This window comes from Mustela nigripes, chromosome 13 (genome assembly GCF_022355385.1).
Source record: "Mustela nigripes isolate SB6536 chromosome 13, MUSNIG.SB6536, whole genome shotgun sequence".
In the NCBI taxonomy this organism is placed as follows: domain Eukaryota; kingdom Metazoa; phylum Chordata; class Mammalia; order Carnivora; family Mustelidae; genus Mustela; species Mustela nigripes.
Window position 1 is genome coordinate 112212896 of NC_081569.1, and position 18249 is coordinate 112231144.

General features: G+C 38.9%; 2 protein-coding genes across 2 annotated transcripts in view; one reads left to right on the top strand and one right to left on the bottom strand.

Annotated features, from left to right (window-relative positions):
• ATP6V1D (ATPase H+ transporting V1 subunit D) overlaps window positions 1-770 on the bottom strand; it is a 30942-nt gene extending 30172 nt beyond the window's left edge. Inside the window, exon 1 of the mRNA XM_059373434.1 lies at window positions 586-770. Within this exon, the coding sequence (XP_059229417.1) occupies window positions 586-626 (41 nt within the window). The 5' untranslated portion in view covers window positions 627-770. The remainder of the gene's footprint in view (window positions 1-585) is intronic.
• A 475-nt stretch (window positions 771-1245) lies between these two features.
• On the top strand, window positions 1246-17890 carry EIF2S1 (eukaryotic translation initiation factor 2 subunit alpha). The gene is made up of 8 exons (XM_059373433.1): window positions 1246-1388; window positions 5458-5699; window positions 8008-8087; window positions 10074-10225; window positions 13842-13948; window positions 15383-15480; window positions 16170-16313; window positions 17353-17890. Exons 2-8 carry the CDS (start codon window positions 5459-5461, stop codon window positions 17476-17478), a joined length of 948 nt encoding a protein of 315 aa, XP_059229416.1. The 5' UTR covers window positions 1246-1388; window position 5458; the 3' UTR covers window positions 17479-17890.
• The last annotated feature ends 359 nt before the right edge of the window (window positions 17891-18249 follow it).

Genomic DNA, 18249 nt, shown 5'->3' on the forward strand with positions numbered 1-18249 from the left:
ATTAAACCGTGGCCTCTCGTAGGCAAAACGGGATGATTCATAGTTCTATAAACCCACTGCCCAGCTCAATAAAGGAAAACGGGATGAAAGCCTCAATTAATGAGTAAAGTCAGCAGACCTCCGTAAAAACCAGCAGGCCGTGGCGTCTGGGTGGCTCAGTGGGTTAAGCCTCTACCTTCGGCTCAGGTAATGACCCCGGGGTGCTGGGATCGAGCCCCGCATCGGGCTCTCTGCTCAGCAGGGAGCCTGCTTCCCTTCCTCTCTCTCTCTGCCTGCCTCTCTGCCTGCTTGTGATCTCTCTGTCAAATAAATAATAAAATCTTAAAAAGAAAAAAAAAAAAAACAGCAGGCCGAGCAGCATGTTCCTACGGATTGGGATCGCTCTGTCCAGTGTGCTTCCCTCAGAGGAATGGGTGGGGGCCATTAAAGAGTATCGCCCCCAGACTCACGAAAAGGAACGGAGGAGAGCTCAAGATTCGCCCAGCAAACAAGGAACCTCGCTGCTGGTCAGGGTATGCAGGGACTGCTGCTCGGGACAGGCGTTCAAGAACCTATGAACGCTGCCCGACCCGTTCTTTTACTTACATGCGCGAGGGAAAGATTTCAATTCGGTCTTTGCCCGACATTCTGACGATGACAGTAAGGCTCGAATCCCCGGCCGGGCAACCGTGGCTGCAAGAGCCCCAGCCACAGGGTCTTCCTCTACCGGAGTCAGCTGGTTGTGTCACCTGATCTCCTCGCGTTGCTAAGTGGCAGCTGGGATACGTATATACCATTCTTCACTTCCGCTTCCTGTTGGCACGTGGGGAGGGTGGGGGAGAACAAGACGGAGGCGATGCCCGGATGTTAAGGCTTCGGACCCCCCTCAACGAACCGCCCCTCACTTCCGCTTCTCCTTCTAGCCCCTCCCCCTCCAGCTCCCAGGAGGCCGCGCAAGACTTTGCACGCGCGGGGTGAAAGAACAAGAGAGAAGAGTACACGCCTTTTCCTCTTTCACTTTTCCATCTTTGGTCACAGCGCCGCCTCATGGTTGGCTGAAGCTTCGAGAGAGGATTAATTCTTTAAGGACAAAGAGTCAGTTTAGCTCTTCCCTGCGCCTTGAAGCTTATTTAACGAAAACGATAGCTATCGAGAAAGCGTACTTTTCGGGCCCTCCTTTAGTCTTCATTCTTTTTTTTTTTTCGGAGGACCTAGACTCTATGGTCAGTGAGGAAGAGGGACCTCTTCTGTTGGCGCTTGCGTGATGCGAGGTGGTTCCGCATGCGCGGTGGGGTAGAGCCAAGCGCACGCTGAGGAGGATCGGCCGCTGCTGTGGCTGGACTGTCTGCTCTCTGCTATTAAAGAGCACGGCACGGGATCCCGGCGCGGGATTCAGACACATACCTCAGGTGACTAGTCCCCCAGATCGGTTTCTTCAAGAACTCACTTTGGTTGTGTCCAGAGACTTGGGTGGTCGAGAGAGGATAGGCCCTGGAGTAACACCCCTCCCTTTCCCGTTCCTGCGCGGGAAGTGTCCGACACCACCCGGCGCCGCCGGGTGGGTCTTCCGTGTTAACGCGGTGTCATTGTACGAGCGGAGGAATCTGGTGAAGCAAAGTGGGCCAAGTGACCGTACAGCCTTTTCGATATGCTCTAAGTGAGGACACTTTGAGATGGGGGCGGCCTCGGGAAAAGGCTGTGACACCCCCGCCCCAGGACGCTGAGCACTTTGCTTTTTCTGGGCCTGAGAATCCCACCACTACATGGCTCCCCCCCCCACATCCACCGAGAATCCCCCCACCACATGGCCTCCCCCCCCCCCACATCCACCGAGAATCCTACCACTACATGGCTTCCCTCCCCCCATCCACCCCACCAAATACTCTCTCTCAGTGGGACCAGACCAGACACTTGAAGGGACCATTGGGGTGGGCCGCAGTGTTGACAAGAGCTGGGTTAAAAAGATACAAGAGTAGTTTGTCCGATAATTTATTTTTTTCTAGTTGGCGTTCATATTAGTATCGCTTGACTTGTGCATCTTTATAGAATGAGTCATCCCTTGCATCGAAACTAAAACATAGTGTTGAAGAGTTCACTATTGTTAGTATCGGTTTTCCATATTTCAGCACCACTGAGAGAAAGATAAGGGAATTTGGGAGTTAAAATGGTATTCGGCCTGAAGCCCCTATTATCCCCCAAACTTGGCTACTTTAATTATCATTAGGCAAGAAACATTGTTGTACAGAGAAATCTCGCAGTTGAGGTTATCAAGGAAAAAAAAAAAAAACTTGTGATTATGTGTCTTTCATTAGTTCGTGAATTATATAGAGCTTTACTGCGTATTTTGAGTTGATCGGACGCCAGATTGCCAGTTAATGATTCTCCTAGGATTTTGAAAAAACACACAGTAATTGTAGAGATTGGTGCTTCTATTTAAACTACAGTGAAATAGTTTAAAAGCTTATTTGCGTAGCACTCCTATACTACAAACTAATGTTCAGAGATTGTTACCGATAAGCATTAGAGCCAATTAGAATTATCAAGAGTTGTCTCTGTCTCGTAACACACTTAACTGTGGAGAGGAGTGGGGACTTCCTGGATTATGGTTACTTGACCATGCACTGGTGTGAGAAAGAAGTTCTGTCTACCATTTGACTGGGCAAAATTACTGACAATGCAGGGTATTTGAAATTCGCTTGGAGTTGAGTATATTTTGAAAGACAATTCTTTTGTACCAAAGAACACATACCATATTGTAGTACTCTGACCTACTGAGGCTCTGTGGGTTAAAGGTATTCTGGGTTTAAAATCAGAAGACTCAGTTTTAGTTCCTGTCCCAGTACTTACTAAGCATTTATCCTTGAGAAAGACATTTAATATTTCTGTTCTTTGGTTCCCTTTTAATCCCTTTTAATGCTTTCATAGTACTTTATACTGCTTTCATAGTACTTTATACTGCTATTACTTACTTACTAGTTTGTTTCCCACTCTGTACTTAACTTCCTTAGGTAAGAAAGGAGCCTGCTTAAGATTCGATTCTCCCTCTTCCCTACTTGCTAGCTGTCTTTATCTCTTCTCTGTCAGTAGTGCTTAGTACATAGATATTGCACAAATTACTGTTTAACAAATCAAGTTACCAAATGGAAATAGTATCTCTTTGCCTTTTAATGTCATATTTGTATAGCAAATTACACTTCGCAAATTTTTACATATATGTCTCATTTGATAACACTCCACAAACCTGTGAGGTCCATGACACAGGCTAGAAACTACAATTTAATGGGAATGCATTTCCCAAGCAATCACAGCTAGTAAGTAGAGCAAGGGCTGGGATCCATGTCTAGAACTATTGTAGTTACTGGTTACTTTCTGCATTAAATAACATACCTTTGGCTGTGTCCTTTGTGTACCCTGTATAAAGTAAAGAGAATGGTACCTCTTAAGGTGGTAGTATTCATATCTCCTGCTGGGATTCTTTTACAGTATTGCCTGTGTTCTTTAATCATCAAATTAAGTCTAGTTTCTCCAGAATTAACCAGCTTTACTATTTGAATAAACCTGGTAAGTGAATACGGTTAGCCCATATTAAATCTTCTAAAACTGTTTTCACACATTTCTGTGACACCATTTATTTTGATACCCAGTTTGAAACTTCTGGCCCTCAGACTTTAGTGCTTTATATACAGTTGTCCAAAAGAAAGAAAAGTAAAAAAAAAAAAAAAAATACAACTTTGTTGAAGAATGAAACAACCAGCTCAGCTATTTCTTGGCGGGTAATTCTGGCCATTGAACATCTACTTCTCTTTATTTGCTAAATCCCTATTTTTCAAGCTACACAGAAATGCATTTCTGCCACTGTGCTTTTTTTCTTTTTGTTGAACAGGATAGATTAGTATTAAAAGCTTGCATTGATCTCTGGTATCTGCTTTAGTACTAAATATATTAATGTAACTTTTTTTTTTAAAGATGTTTCTTACTAATCTATTTGTTGGTAATATTGAATGAAAATACAGCCTAGTGAATAAGAGCACAGACTATGGATCCAAGCTTTGTAGGTTCAGATTCTGACTTACCACTTGTTAGCAGTATGTGACAGAACAAGTTACTTGGCCTGGGTTTCCCTTTCTTCAACTATAAAATGGAGAGAACTAGGGAGAGAGGCAGTGCCAGATCATTTAGGACCATGTAGGTAGTAGAAAGATGTAAAATCAGTGGGAAGCCACTGTGAAGATACTTGTGGATTCAGTTAACAGTTCTCAACTGCACTGCCCCAGAACTCTGGGGTTCTGAGCTGGTGCATGGATGTTCTGTCTTTAAGATCAAGTAATGGCAGCCTTATTCCCAATTAATTAATCAGGAAAAAACTGGGGCACCTTCGTGGCTCACTCGGTTAAGCACCCAGCTCTTGATTTTAAGGCTCCAGTCATGATCTCAGTATTGTGAGATGGAGCCCCACATCGGGCTCTTGCTAAGTGTGGAACCTGCTTAAGATTCTCCGTCTGCCGTACTTGCTCACTGTCTTTCTCTCTCTCTCTCTCTCTCTCTCTCAAAAAATAAATTTTCACACATTTTCATAGGCCTTTAGGTCCTATTCCCACCTATTTTCTGAACCTTGAGAATAATAAATTAGTTAAGGTTAGTAAGAAAATGTGAAAATCATCAGCTATGATTAGTTTTATAGCTTTCTTTTACAAATATACTTCTGTGCATAGTATGATTTCAGTCTTGTGGGTCATAAAAGGAGTGGCACTAAGTGTAGGTTGGGTAGATCAAAGGGAATTGTTTTAAATATACTTAATGCTTGGAGTTTGAGACTCTCGAATTTTATTGTAATGGAGTTCTATAGAGGTATTCTCAAGATTGGGTATACCTGTTCAATAAAAGAAAAGTATTTATTTAGTTGCATTTAGTTATATTGAATATTTTTTGTGATTAGTAAATTTTTAGGTTTTGTCTTAACATATGATACTGTAATTTTGGCTAAAATGATAGAGTATATTACTTGATACATGATTAGTACTGTGGTTCATATAGTCAGAAGATTCTTCCCTTTATATAGTGAGTGGTAGTATATTGTCTTAGCCGACTCAGAGAATGAGTAGCTTTAGTTTTACTGATAAGTTTATAGTAGTAGTGATGCTTACCATCATTTGTTATTTCTTAAGGTGGTTGTATTAAAATAGTATTTTACTCTTGAGGTGTACCTTTAATCCTTGGGCCTCAAAGTACTTTATAGATGGTCATTATTTTTTATGATTCCTCTAAAACTGATGTCAGAGAATCACCCAGGCCTTAAAAAAATGTGGAGCAAAGTAAAAAAGCTTGATTCCTGAATATCTGTCTGTTTTCTGGTACCATTTAAGAACTTTAAAGAGAAGACTAATCATTTCTTCCAGTGACAAGATAGGAAAATTGATTGACATTTCTTTATTTTGACCTTAACTGAATACTCATTTAATTCTTTTGTTTAAAATGCAGAATGCCGGGTCTAAGTTGTAGATTTTATCAACACAAATTTCCTGAGGTGGAAGATGTAGTGATGGTGAATGTAAGGTCCATTGCTGAAATGGGGGCCTATGTCAGCTTGCTGGAATACAACAATATTGAAGGCATGATTCTTCTTAGTGAGTTGTCCAGAAGGCGTATTCGTTCTATAAACAAACTGATCAGAATTGGCAGGAATGAATGTGTGGTTGTCATAAGAGTGGACAAAGAAAAAGGTAAGTGATAAAAATATCTAAAATACAAATTTCAGATTTAAAATGGTTTTACATTTTTTTTTGTAAATTCCTGACTGCTGTAAAAACAAAACAAAAACATCTCCCTTTATACTTAAACTTATTTTTACATACAAAGTTGTTAGAGAAGGATGCCAGTTACCCATCTAAGCAAGACCTCTTGTATGTAGTGGTTTAATTAGCACATCCTAGGGCTAGTTTGCATCAGGTAGCTTGACTTTTATCCCCAGAGGTTACCTGAATATTGATAGTTGACTCATTATGACTAAACTCAGAAGAGACAGATAAGTAAACCAGAGTATTAGTTCCTATATTTGTAAGATGCTTTTTTATTGAGGGGTGCTTGGGTTACTCAGTTAGGAGTCTGACTCTTGATCTCAGTTCAGGTCTTGTTCTCAGGGTTGTGAGTTCAAGCCCCGTGGGCTCCATGCTGGGTGTAGAGCCCTACTTTTAAAAAAAAAAAAAAAAAAAGATACTTTTTTCTTGATTTAAAGCTAAATTTGTGATCAGATTATTGGAAGAACATGGAAAAGGGGCAAAGGTAAATGGATTTTAGGAATATTTTATGTAAATTTTGAAAAATGGAATATATTGCAAACATATACCCAAAACCCAATATTCTGTGTCTCTTTGATTATTAGGATGTTCATGTTCTGTGAATATTCATTCAGTGTCCAAAATTGCTAAACATTTGAGGAAACAGGAAAGTATGACCCACACGGAACAGAAAAAGCAACCAATGGAGATTGACCTAGAGGTGACCTTAATATTGGAGTTAGCAGATAAGGATTTTAAAGCAGATTTTGCAACTGTTCAAGGATATTAGGAAAATAAGCTTGTAATGAATGAACAAAATGAAATCTCAGTAGAGGCATTAGAAACTCTCACAAAAAACTAAATATAAATTCTAAAATTAAAAGTATAACATCAAAAAGTCTCACCAAATGGGCTAACAGCAGGCGAAAGATGGCAGAAAGCTCAAGTCAGGCTTGCAGGTAGTTCATTTAAAAGAATGAGTCTGAAGAACAGAGCAGGAAAAAAGCAACTTTTCAAATATTAAAAGCTCTATTCCAAGAGAAGAGAGAGAAAGGGGAGAAAATATATTTGAGAAAATATACTGACCAAAGTTTCCCATATTTGACAAACTGGAGAAGCTTAGCAAACCTCAAGCAGGATAAATATTGATAAGACCACATCTAAGGGGACGCCTGGGTGGCTCAGTCGGTTAAGCCACTGCCCTCGGCTCAGGTCATGATCCCAGGGTCCTGGGATCGAGTCCCACATCAGGCTCCTTGCTCAGCAGGGAGCCCCCTTCTTTCTCTGCCTGCCACTCTACCTGCTTGTGTGCATGCACGCTTGCTCGCTCTCTCTCACAAATAAACTCTTTAAAAAAAGGAAAAGAAAAAGACCATATTTAGGCACATTATTGAAAAACAGAGATCAAGAAAATCTTTAAAGTAGCCAGAGGAAAATGATTCTTGATTCACAGGGGAAGAGTAATACAAATTACTCTTAGTATGGTATTCTTACTGAAAATAATGGCTGCCTGAGCATTGAATGACATCTTTAAAGCACTGAAAGAGAAAATTTTTCATCCCAGAATTCTATAATATTTAAAGAAAATCTTCAGCAGTGAAAATCAGAAATGACATTTTCAGGTAAATAGAAACTAAGAGGATTTATTACTTAATCTGCTTTATAAAAAGTAGTAAAGGAAGTTATGCAGGCCCTTGAGGTGTGATGCCTGACCTGGGAAATATATAAGGAAGTTTAAGAGACCATTTTTCTCTCCTAAATTCTTTAAAGTACATTTACATGCTTGTATCATTTTGTACCCATGGGATTTAAATTTATGGAGGTGACAGACAATATGGCGAGGCAGATTCCATGGCCACACCATGCCCATACAGGGCCACCATGAGGAGGAAGCACCAGTTTTGGTCAGGAGGCAGAAGGAAAATACAGAAAATACATAGAACATAGTTGACCCTTTGATGAATGGATGCCAAAAAGACAAGTACAGAATCCTTTGACTAGCTTTCATTTGGGTAGTTGAAATTGTTAGTTCCCTTCAATGAAGTGATAGAAAATATACAATTACATGATGATATAGATGCATTTCTGAAAACAAAAATCTCTCATCTTCTCATGCAGTTTTTATTGATTTGATTTTAGTGGGGAATGAGTGTAGGTATGCCAGCCAACCAATCTGATGTAAAAATGTATCACAGTGGTAAGCTAGCACTTGGACACAGATGATTTTTCTTTTTTCCAAAATTTTCTTGTATAGGATATATTGATTTGTCAAAAAGAAGAGTTTCTCCGGAGGAAGCAATCAAATGTGAAGATAAATTCACCAAATCCAAAACTGTAAGTTTAATTTTTGTGTGGAATTAGTCTACTATTTAATAAATAATCAGCATATAATATTCTTGGAAGAAAATTAAAACTGGATTTTCTGTACCTGTAATTCCATTTATAATTAGTTATATAGGATAAGTTGAAGACTTAGTTTCAAAAGAGTTATGACTTCAGTGTTTTTAACCTCATGGTAGTACTACCTTAAGGCATTGCTTATCGTCTAATACTCTAAAATGAGTATACCAGACGATAATGTTTTAAGTTATTTTAGGTTAAATTAACTATGGGTGATTTCAGTTGATTTGACTTAATCATAACATGTAGTTCTTGACTTTAAACCCCATTCTGGGATAAGAGTCACAGGGACAACCAGCTGTTGTATGTTAAGAATAAGCAAGGGTTTATAAAATGTGAATCCAGGAAAGCAAGGCAGGGGGGCCTGTTACTATTTTTTTTTTACTCCTAGTTTATTAGGGTTCTTTCTGTTTCATTTTCTTATTTTGGCTGTAATCTCCTACTTCTGTACAGTAATCATTAATGAAGCAAGAACAGCTATTTTTTCATTCTTCATATTGTCTGTAGTTTTTCTTCTCTGGTCCTATTTAGATTATCCTTCATTCTCTAGATTTTTGGTTCTTAATGGCAGTGTTTCCATTGTGTCTGTTTTCTTTATTTTTTCATCTCTCGTGTGTTTTTGTCTTAAGGATTAAATGCCAGGAAAATAGTGTTTAAATGAAGAGAATATTTTTGAAATCTTAATTAACCCTAGTTAAAAGAATAAAAATCTAAAAGGCAAAAGACCATTACCCAAATTTTTCCCTTTGTTTTACTGATGTGTTTACTACTACTGCAGTGTGGTTTACACATTAGAAAACACTATCAGGGGGCGCCTGGGTGGCTCAGTGGGTTAAAGCCTCTGCCTTCGGCTCAGGTCATGGTTCCAGAGTCCTGGGATTGAGCCCCGCATCAGGCTCTCTGCTCAGCAGGGAGCCTGCTTCCCCCTCTTTCTCTGCCTACCTCTTTGCCTACTTATGATCTCTGTCTATCAAATAAAGAAATAAAATCTTAAAAAAAAAAAAGAAAAGAAAAGAAAAGAAAACACTATCAGTGAAATCCCTTATTAGTAAACTGAGGACCTTGCCACTCAGAATGTAGCCAATAGCACTGACATTTCCTGACTGCTTAATGCAGGTTCCTCAAGTCCTACCAAGTTTGAGAAGCTTTGCTCTAGGAAACTGTCACTTTGTTTTGCCCCTTTAAGATATTATAAAATGAGCAATGTTAGTAGATCTTATCAGGATGATAAGGTGATGGAATGAAATAGCCAATGTTAGTTCCTTTTCTCACTCAACTTTCATGTGTAATGTGAAAACCTCTGTTTTATCCCCTTTCTCTTTCTTATGCCCTTTCATTTTTAGGAAACGAAAAAGAGTTTGGCAGCAGTGAGTAGGAGATAGGCACATTGAAGGATGACTTCTAAATGATAACAGAGCAAAAAAAGTACTAAATCTCAATCCTGTTCCATGCTTTCATGTGAAGTAGTAATAGTAATAGCTTATACTTGTATAACAAAAGTTTTGTATAACATACACATTTTAATTCATTCGCATAATGTTTTCCAGTTATAATTGGGATAGGTTTGATCTCTCTGTAGTTAAAAGGAGAGATGCCGGTATTTCCCTTTTCCAGAAGAGGAAACAAATTTAGAGAGGTGGATTGGTCCCTAAGTCAACTTGATCTAGGTCTTAGGACACTAAGTACAAAACTTAGTGTCCTACTTTTATACTTGTTAAACCCACTTAAGTGTTATAGGAAAGCGAATATTCCTCTATGAAAAAAGAACTTACTGCGTGTTAACCCTTTGTTGTTGAGGAATTACTGTAGTGTAACCAAAGATTTGTTTTATATTCTGTCTACTGAAATGTAAAAATACCTTTTTTGTTTTTTTTAAGATCTCTTATCTTTGAATTATCGAACTCTTCATTTTGTGTCCAGGTTTACAGCATTCTTCGTCATGTTGCTGAGGTGTTAGAGTACACCAAGGACGAGCAGCTGGAGAGCCTGTTCCAGAGGACTGCCTGGGTCTTTGATGACAAATACAAGAGACCTGGATACGGTGCCTATGATGCATTTAAGCATGCAGTCTCGTAAGAACACCTTCTTGGCTCTGGTTCTACCTTGAGATCACAGCTGCTGGGTCTAGCACACAAGTTGAGAGCCTGACATGTAATCATAGCACAACACCCACATATTACGTCCTTTCCAAATTTAGATAAAAATATTTCCATGTAAAAGACCCATAATGTGGGCCAATCCTATATAGCCAAGCATATATAATTGTGTACACCTTAGTTTTCGTGAACCATATGGTTTTGTCTCACGTTTTCCCCTCCTGGTTTTGCTATTTTCCTAGCTAACTTCAGGGTCACTGTAGATGTCTCATCTACAACTGTACCTTGTTTTCTTTACCTCAGTTCCTTAGACCTTCAGCCCATGCCACTTTAGCCAGTTTCCATATGGGCTCACCCTGGGTCTTAGAATTTGTGCTCTTCTAAAACCTTGAATTCATATATTCTGTTCTTTTACCACAGACAGTTTCCTGTCTTTCCAGCTCCCTCATAGTTAGTCCTGCTCTGTCTTAATTCTTATGCCAGACTCTGATTCCAAATCTTTTTCTTCCTCCGTGTTTTTTCACCCTTTCCTGCCTTCTCTTTCTGACTCAGCATAGACATACCGAGGTCCATCATTTCAGCAACTTTCTTGCCAATATCATGAGCTTTTGCCCTGTTTTTCCTTCTGTTACATCCAGCCTTGGATCGATGTTCCTGCCTTCTCTGCACTTGTAGAATGCGGGGTGCCGCTAGGAAAAACCAGAGTCTTGCAGGTCGGTGCCACTGCATATTCGTCATCGTCTCCAACCTCAGCTGCGCCTTCCACTGCTGCCTCACATTCTCTCTGCTCTTTGTCAGTTCTTCCTCCCATTCTTAGAGTGGCTGTTTTAGAGCTTTTACACACTCTCTACCAGATACCCACTCCCCTTTCCTTCGCTGTCTACGGGTTTTATAAAGAAAATAGAAGCCATTGCCCAAAATCTCTACTCCCTCCACTGTCTCAGTGGCCTTCTCTCCCATCTGTCATTACCTCCTGCCTCCCGCCATGCTGATCTCGTATCCTTACTGCTCTCAGACTAATCTTACCACCTGTGCGCAGCTACTTCTCTGGGGTTTTATCCGTCATGCCCTCCTCATTCCCTCTTCGGTGTCTTCCGCCTTTCTTTTTGTTGATTTTGCTCCATCAGCATAAAAATACGCTCCAATTTCTCCCATTCACACTAAAAGCAGAGTATACCTTCTCTCTGCTTTCTCTTGCAGGAAGCTCTGTGTCTTCTCTTTTTAAAATAGGTGGAGTCCTTCAGTTCTCTGTACTTAACTGTCTCTCCGTCTGCTCATCCTACTCCTTCCCAACTGTTAATGCTCCCCACGCAGCCTCTCCACTACACTGAGGTTACTTCCAGCCTTCGTGCTGCCGAAGAATATTAGTCCCCTCAGCTCTCAGAATGGCCGAGTGGACCTGGGACTGATAGAGCCTCCAGCAAGCCGGCTCATTTGGGGGTCCAAATCCTTTCCAGTCCCCCCCCACCCACCATGTGACTTTTTTTTCATACCACATTGTGAGAAATGAAAGACTAATAATAATTATAAGAACAAACATTTAAAGATTTCTCACAGCAGCACATGGTATAAGTGCAGTTATTATCCATGTCTTAGAGATGAGGAAATTGAGCCAGAGATTAAATATTTTGTCCACATGCACAAAATTAGCAAATGGAAAAGCCCCAATCAAACCTAGACACTGGCTCCCATCTGGAGTTTATGCTGTTAACCATTAAGCACTGCTTTATATTTCTGTCCTCTGTGACTTCAGTCCTGCATGCCTTCCGTCCCTTGGCGTGCTGTCATCCTCCATCCCGAGCTCAGCTCCCTCGCTTCCACCTTCAGCTCCCCTTCCATTACCACTCAGCAGTGCCCTACGTTTTTCCCCTTTTCCTTAACATTCTTTTGCCTCATCAGCCATGCAGTGACTGTCCACGTTTAACTAATGATAATTCTTTGCTACATGTCCTTCTTATTTTTTTTTTAATTAAGAACTAAAATTTTTGAGATAGTTGGAAATAGTGTTTTACCCTTCCCAACCCATTCCCTTCACTCATCATTGGTAACTATTATCATAACTAGTTATCATTGGTAATTACTATTCTGCAATTAGTATGCAGCATTATTTACATTTCTGCAGATTTATTGCATATATGTACCTACAAAGTATATATAGAATCATTTTTGTATTACTCTATTTAATCTTTTAAAAAAAAGGGAATTTACTCCATTGTAGCTTTCTGTACCTTACAGTTTTACTTGTAAGGCTGTTAATGAACAGGATTCTCCGAAGTGATAGATGCGGACCTACTTCATACTAATTTCTATGTAGTGTATTTCATTGTGAGACTATGCTTTATTTGTTTCCCTGTTAAGAGATAATAGGTTATCCTCCCCTCTCCCCCCCCCCAATTTTTTCCCTTTTTTTTCAACCATGCTATTATGAATATCCATGTACATGTCTCCGTGTACATTTGGGAGTTTCTAAGGTATATAAATAGCAGTAGAGTTGCTGGGTTATAGGATTGAATATATGCATCTTTAAATTTACTCAGTTTTGCCAAAATATTCTCCAGATTGGTGTTCTACAATTTGTATTTCCTCTACTAGTTGTATAAGCATTCCTGTTTCTCTTCATCCTCACCAACATTTGGTGTATATCTCAGATTATTTCCCTTTTGTCAAACTGATGGGTGTAGAAGAATACCTTGTTTTTGGTTTGCATTTTACTGGTTGTTGGTGGAGTTAACAGCTTTTCATAGGTTTACTGTTTCTTCTGTGAAAACATCTGTTCATCTCTTCTGCTTATTTTCTGGTGGTTTGTCTTGTTATATTTTGTAAGCAGTATTAGCTGAGTGAAAGTTCCCTCCACCCAAATTCTTTCACGTTTCATTCCCTAACCCCGCTTTTTAGGCCCGATGGGCCATTTCTGTTTTAATACTGTACAGATTTCTTAAAACAATGCTGTCTTTGCTTCTTTTAGTCATTATTTCAATTTTTTTCATTTGTTCATGTTCCACAAACATGCTGGTGACTGAGACCCTGCCTGGTCTTGTGGCACTCCGATGAAATGCCACTTCAGTCGGAGCAGCCCTACCTGAGCCCACTAACTGAAAGTAATACCTTCCTGTCCTGACTTCCAAGGATATACTTTTATCTTAAATTTGCTTGTATATTTTAGTTCTTTTCAAGCTCTTTGAAGCAGGGACTAAGTACCTGGAAATGTAATTATAGTGGGATGTCCGGTATATGAGACATTTTTTAATTCCTTGCTTTAACTAGATCTCTAAAATTTTTCTTCAGATACTAGCTGGATGTTTTCTTTTTGTCATAGTAGTGCCAAGTGCTTTGCCTGCATTCTCATTTAGTACCACAACCAGTGAAATGTATAGTTTTCATCCTCATTTTATAGTTTGGAAACTAAGGTCTGGAAAGTGCCCAAAACACATAGTTAATGAAGTGTAAAGCTAAGATTTGAACTCCGTCTGACCCTAACGCCTGGGCTCTTAAACATTATTAAATGGTATTGTGTTTGGTGTTACAGTTATCTGTAAAGTAACCTTGGCCTTTTGTGTTTGTGTGTGTGTGTGTTTTGTTTTGCTTTAATTAGAGACCCATCTATTTTGGATAGTTTAGATCTGAATGAAGATGAACGGGGAGTACTTATTAACAATATTAATAGGCGTTTGACACCACAGGCTGTCAAAATTCGAGCAGGTAAGTGATTTTTTTTAAATGATGTTTAAAATATTTTGCATGAACCAAAAAGCTGTTAAATAATGGGTGTTACCAAAGAATATATTGTTGCATTAGTATCTGCAAGTATTTCTGTTTCTTATAACAAGAAGAGTTTAAGAATTTTTTTTTTAATTTTTTTTTTTTTTTTTTAAGATTTTATTTATTTATCGGAGAGAGCGAGCACAGGCAGACAGAATGGCAGGCAGAGGCAGAGGGAGAAGCAGGCTCCCTGCTGAGCAAGGAGCCTGATGTGGGACTCGATCCCAGGACGCTGGGATCATGACCTGAGCCGAAAGCAGCTGCTTAACCAACTGAGCCACCCAGGCGTCCCAAGAATTTTTTTTTTTGCTTCTTTTGAACCATCATAAAATAAATGTATATGTTGACACAAGTGAAAACTGTCATGTATGCATTTAGCTAACCTTAAGTTAGTCCTTTTTTTTTTTTTAAGATTTTATTTATTTATTTGAGAGGGAGAAGGAGACTCTCTGCTGAGCAGAGAGCCTAACATAGGGCTCAATCCTAGGACCTTGAGATCATGACCTGAGCTGAAGGCAGACTCTTAACTGACTGAGCCACCCAGGCACCCCAGCCCTTTTTTTTTTTAAGGAGATGGCAAAGTACGGTATTGTCCTTTTGTGCCTCTGGATTAACCACTGTTAATACAGCTTCGGGTATATTCTTTCAGACATTTTTCTTAGGCACATATACTGTATAGGACTATATGCTGTTTACATTCAGACATAATTTTTTTGCTTTTACAGTGATTACATCATACTATGCAAAATTTTCCTCAGCTAGTTTTTTTCTAAGTTTATCGTGGTGGTTCTTCCATGCAGAACATGGGACTTTTTCTCAGTCTTTTTAATGACAAGGTATAATATTCATAAAGCAATAAACCAGTCCTTTCTTGGTGAACATTTCGGTTCTACTGTTTTTTTCACTATTTAAAAAAAAAAAAAAAAAAAACCACTACAAATTAGCAGACTTACAACATAGACACTTACCCATCTGTGTAAGTGTTCTATTAGGCAGGCTCCTAAAAGTGGAACCACTGGGCCAGAGTGGTGTGCAATTTCTAAACTGTTCTAAACAATTTGCAGTGATAAGGAAGTGAGTCACGGAGAGGTTGGAATCATAATTTTAACCCAGACATAGCCAGAAATCAAAATGTTTATTAGATTTCTCTTTTTTTGTAATTCCGTCATTCAGGGGCTCAATGTGGAAGAGAAGATAGAATTTCACTGCATACTCAGCTAAGTTATAGTTAAGAAAGTTAATAGTTGGGGTAGATATCAAATTGTGAAAGGGTGATAAAAACTTTAATAATTATTTGAATACCAGTATGTCTGCCACATCTCGGATTTCTTTTAAGCCCTTTCGGTATAAGTTTCTGAATTTCTGTAATTTCAGATATTGAAGTGGCTTGTTATGGTTATGAAGGCATCGATGCCGTAAAGGAAGCCTTGAGAGCAGGTTTGAATTGTTCTACAGAAACCATGCCCATCAAGGTGAGTAGTCCATATTCTCTCTCCCTGCTACCAGCCTAAATCAAATCAGATTCTTTTTATGATCATATTTCATAACAAGTGTTACAAAAGATGGTTCTTGGTGATGTTGTCTAAGGGATGCTACTGCTGATGTCACAGTAACTAAAGATTTTGATTGATGTTTGGTGCCAGAGGGCCAGCTGTGCTAAACTTAAAAGAGTTCCTATGTCCATCACGCTCCTAGGACCTTGAAAAAGGGTAACATATTCTCTCGTATTCACACACATCTTTTAGGAGTTTGATCTGAGTCTTTTAAGTTGTATCATTAACCAGATGGTGGTTATTCAGAATCTCTTGGATTTTGTTCCATCAGTTTAGTTTAGAACCAAATAAGAATTTTTGTCTGTTTTAGAAGCAAATTATCCATTATGCTGATGATGGCTACAGTTATTTTAGCTACCAAAGACACCTGGAAGTCATAATTCTACGTATTTGATATTGCAGTGGACTGTTGATACTGGATTTCATCACTGTATCAATTAGCTTTTGCTACCTTAACAGACCACCCCCAAATTGCTGACTTACAGGATTGAAAATCAAGTTTCGGGGTGATTTGCTAAGGCAGCAGAGTGCTAAAGAGTTCGTAAACATCGTAATAGTTTTGTGTTGTGTCGGTATGTCCATAATTAAATTTTTGTCTTCTTCCTTAGATTAATCTAATAGCCCCTCCTCGATATGTGATGACTACAACAACTCTGGAGAGAACAGAAGGCCTCTCTGTTCTCAATCAAGCTATGGCTGTTATTAAAGAAAAGATTGAGGAAAAGAGGGGTGTCTTCAATGTTCAAATGGAGGTAAGATCTATAGTGTGTCTGCCTTTTCCTTAAAATATTTATAAGAAATTTAGGGGCACCTGCCTGGCTCTGTCGGTAGAGCGTGCAACTCTTGATCTTAGGGTTGTGAGTTCAAACCCCATGTTGGAGTTAGAGATTACTTTAGATAGATAGATAGATAGATAGATAATTTTAGATAGATAAATTTAAATCATCTAAATTATTTGCATTCTAAAATGCTTTTAATCACTGCCTTTCAAAATATAAAATACGTGTAAGATTATAATTCTAAGCCTAAAATAATCATTGACTCAGAGGGTCCTAAAAGGGCTTTTTATAAGTAAATGAGAACTGTCATGCAGTGGTTATTCAAGACTAACGGCACTGATGGTGTTAGGTTTATCCCCCTGCCAAACAGAAAAAAAATAGCTAACAAAAATGAGTGATCAGTTACTGTCAGAATTGAATTGGCGGGCTTAAAATTTGATCTCAGGATTAGAAACAACATTAGTCTGTATTTTCCTCATCTCAACAAAAATGAAACCTGTTTGGAAAGAAATAGTAATTTATTTTGAATCCAGAAGATGCATTTTTACAAGACATCTTGTGGATTTGAATGATAGAGCCACTGATATTATTTTCATATTTTTTGAGTTTTGGTTTATAGAAATAACAAAAATTTACTGTTTTACTACACACATATTTTTTTCCTATATTGTGTTACTCTTATACATTTCTCGTCTTACTTATCTAATGGAATTTATTGATACAGTAGCACTCAAATGAACAGATAGGGCAGAGTTGTTAGAAGGACAAGTGTTTCTTTAAGAGTTATTAAATGGGACCGAGCCCCGCATCAGAGTCTCTGCTCAGCAGGGAGCCTGCTTTCTCCCTCTCTCTCTGCCTGCCTCTCTGCCTACTTGTGATCTCTGTCAAATAGATAAATAAAATCTTTAAATTAAAAAAAAAGTTATTAAAATACTAGGCAGTAATAGTGTTGAAATGGAATTTGTGTACTGTTGAACTGCCTCACTTTGAAATTATGCCTCTGCTTCCACAGCCTAAAGTGGTCACAGATACGGATGAGACTGAACTTGCAAGGCAGCTTGAGAGGCTCGAAAGAGAGAACGCAGAAGTGGATGGAGACGATGATGCAGAAGAAATGGAAGCCAAAGCCGAAGATTAACTTTGTGGGAAACAGTCCATTTTAAGGAACACAAAGCAGCCCTTCCTGGCTGTACACCCTAGACTTGAAAGTTTTCCAGTATTGAAAACTTCAAAGCTGAATATTTTTTATTTCCAAGTATTTAAATGTTCCAACAGACCAAAACCATGACATGTCCTCCTAAAAGTCAGCTGTTTTCACACAGAAGCTCCAGCATTCAGCAGTTTAAGCGAGTGGGCCTAACTTCACTAGAGACAAATCTTTAACAGTCAAAATTGGGCTTGTGGTTTCCATTTCTGATGTCTCCAGATTGGCACCCCTTTGTAGTTCAGTGCCTCCCTGAGATTTATCAGGGGCACCCAAAGCAAATAGCCTCAACCTTTCTACATAAAATGTATCAAGCAAAAATTAAATAAATTTCTGGGATATTTAACTATAGGCTTCTTCCTTCTTGTCACCAGTTAAAAAGCATTATGATTACGAAGACCCTAATTCTATTACTTTCATTTTAGTCTAGATGAGAAATATAAGGGCAGGTGACCAAAGGATCTATACAGCAGATCCTTTCAAAAGGAGGGTGTAGAGAAAATAATGTTAACCACAGTTAAAGTTGACTCTTAGGGGAAAAAAGCCTTAAAATGCGAATTTTAAAATTACATAGGATGTGTGCCTTTTACCAACTTGAGACTGGGGACAATATATGGTATGAGGGAGAATTTTATCACACTGGTCCTTGTTGGTCTACTAAGCTGCTTGCCCTGAGTTTGTAATTCAGGGTGGTAAAATTTTTTG

Coding starts and splice junctions, on each gene's coding strand:
- EIF2S1 (XM_059373433.1), top strand. CDS start 5,459: ATGCCGGGTCTAAGTTGTAGATTTTATCAACACAAATTTCCTGAGGTG. Junction 15,481..16,169: donor CAGAAACCATGCCCATCAAG/GTGAGTAGTCCA, acceptor CTTCTTCCTTAG/ATTAATCTAATAGCCCCTCC. Junction 16,314..17,352: donor TCTTCAATGTTCAAATGGAG/GTAAGATCTATA, acceptor CTGCTTCCACAG/CCTAAAGTGGTCACAGATAC.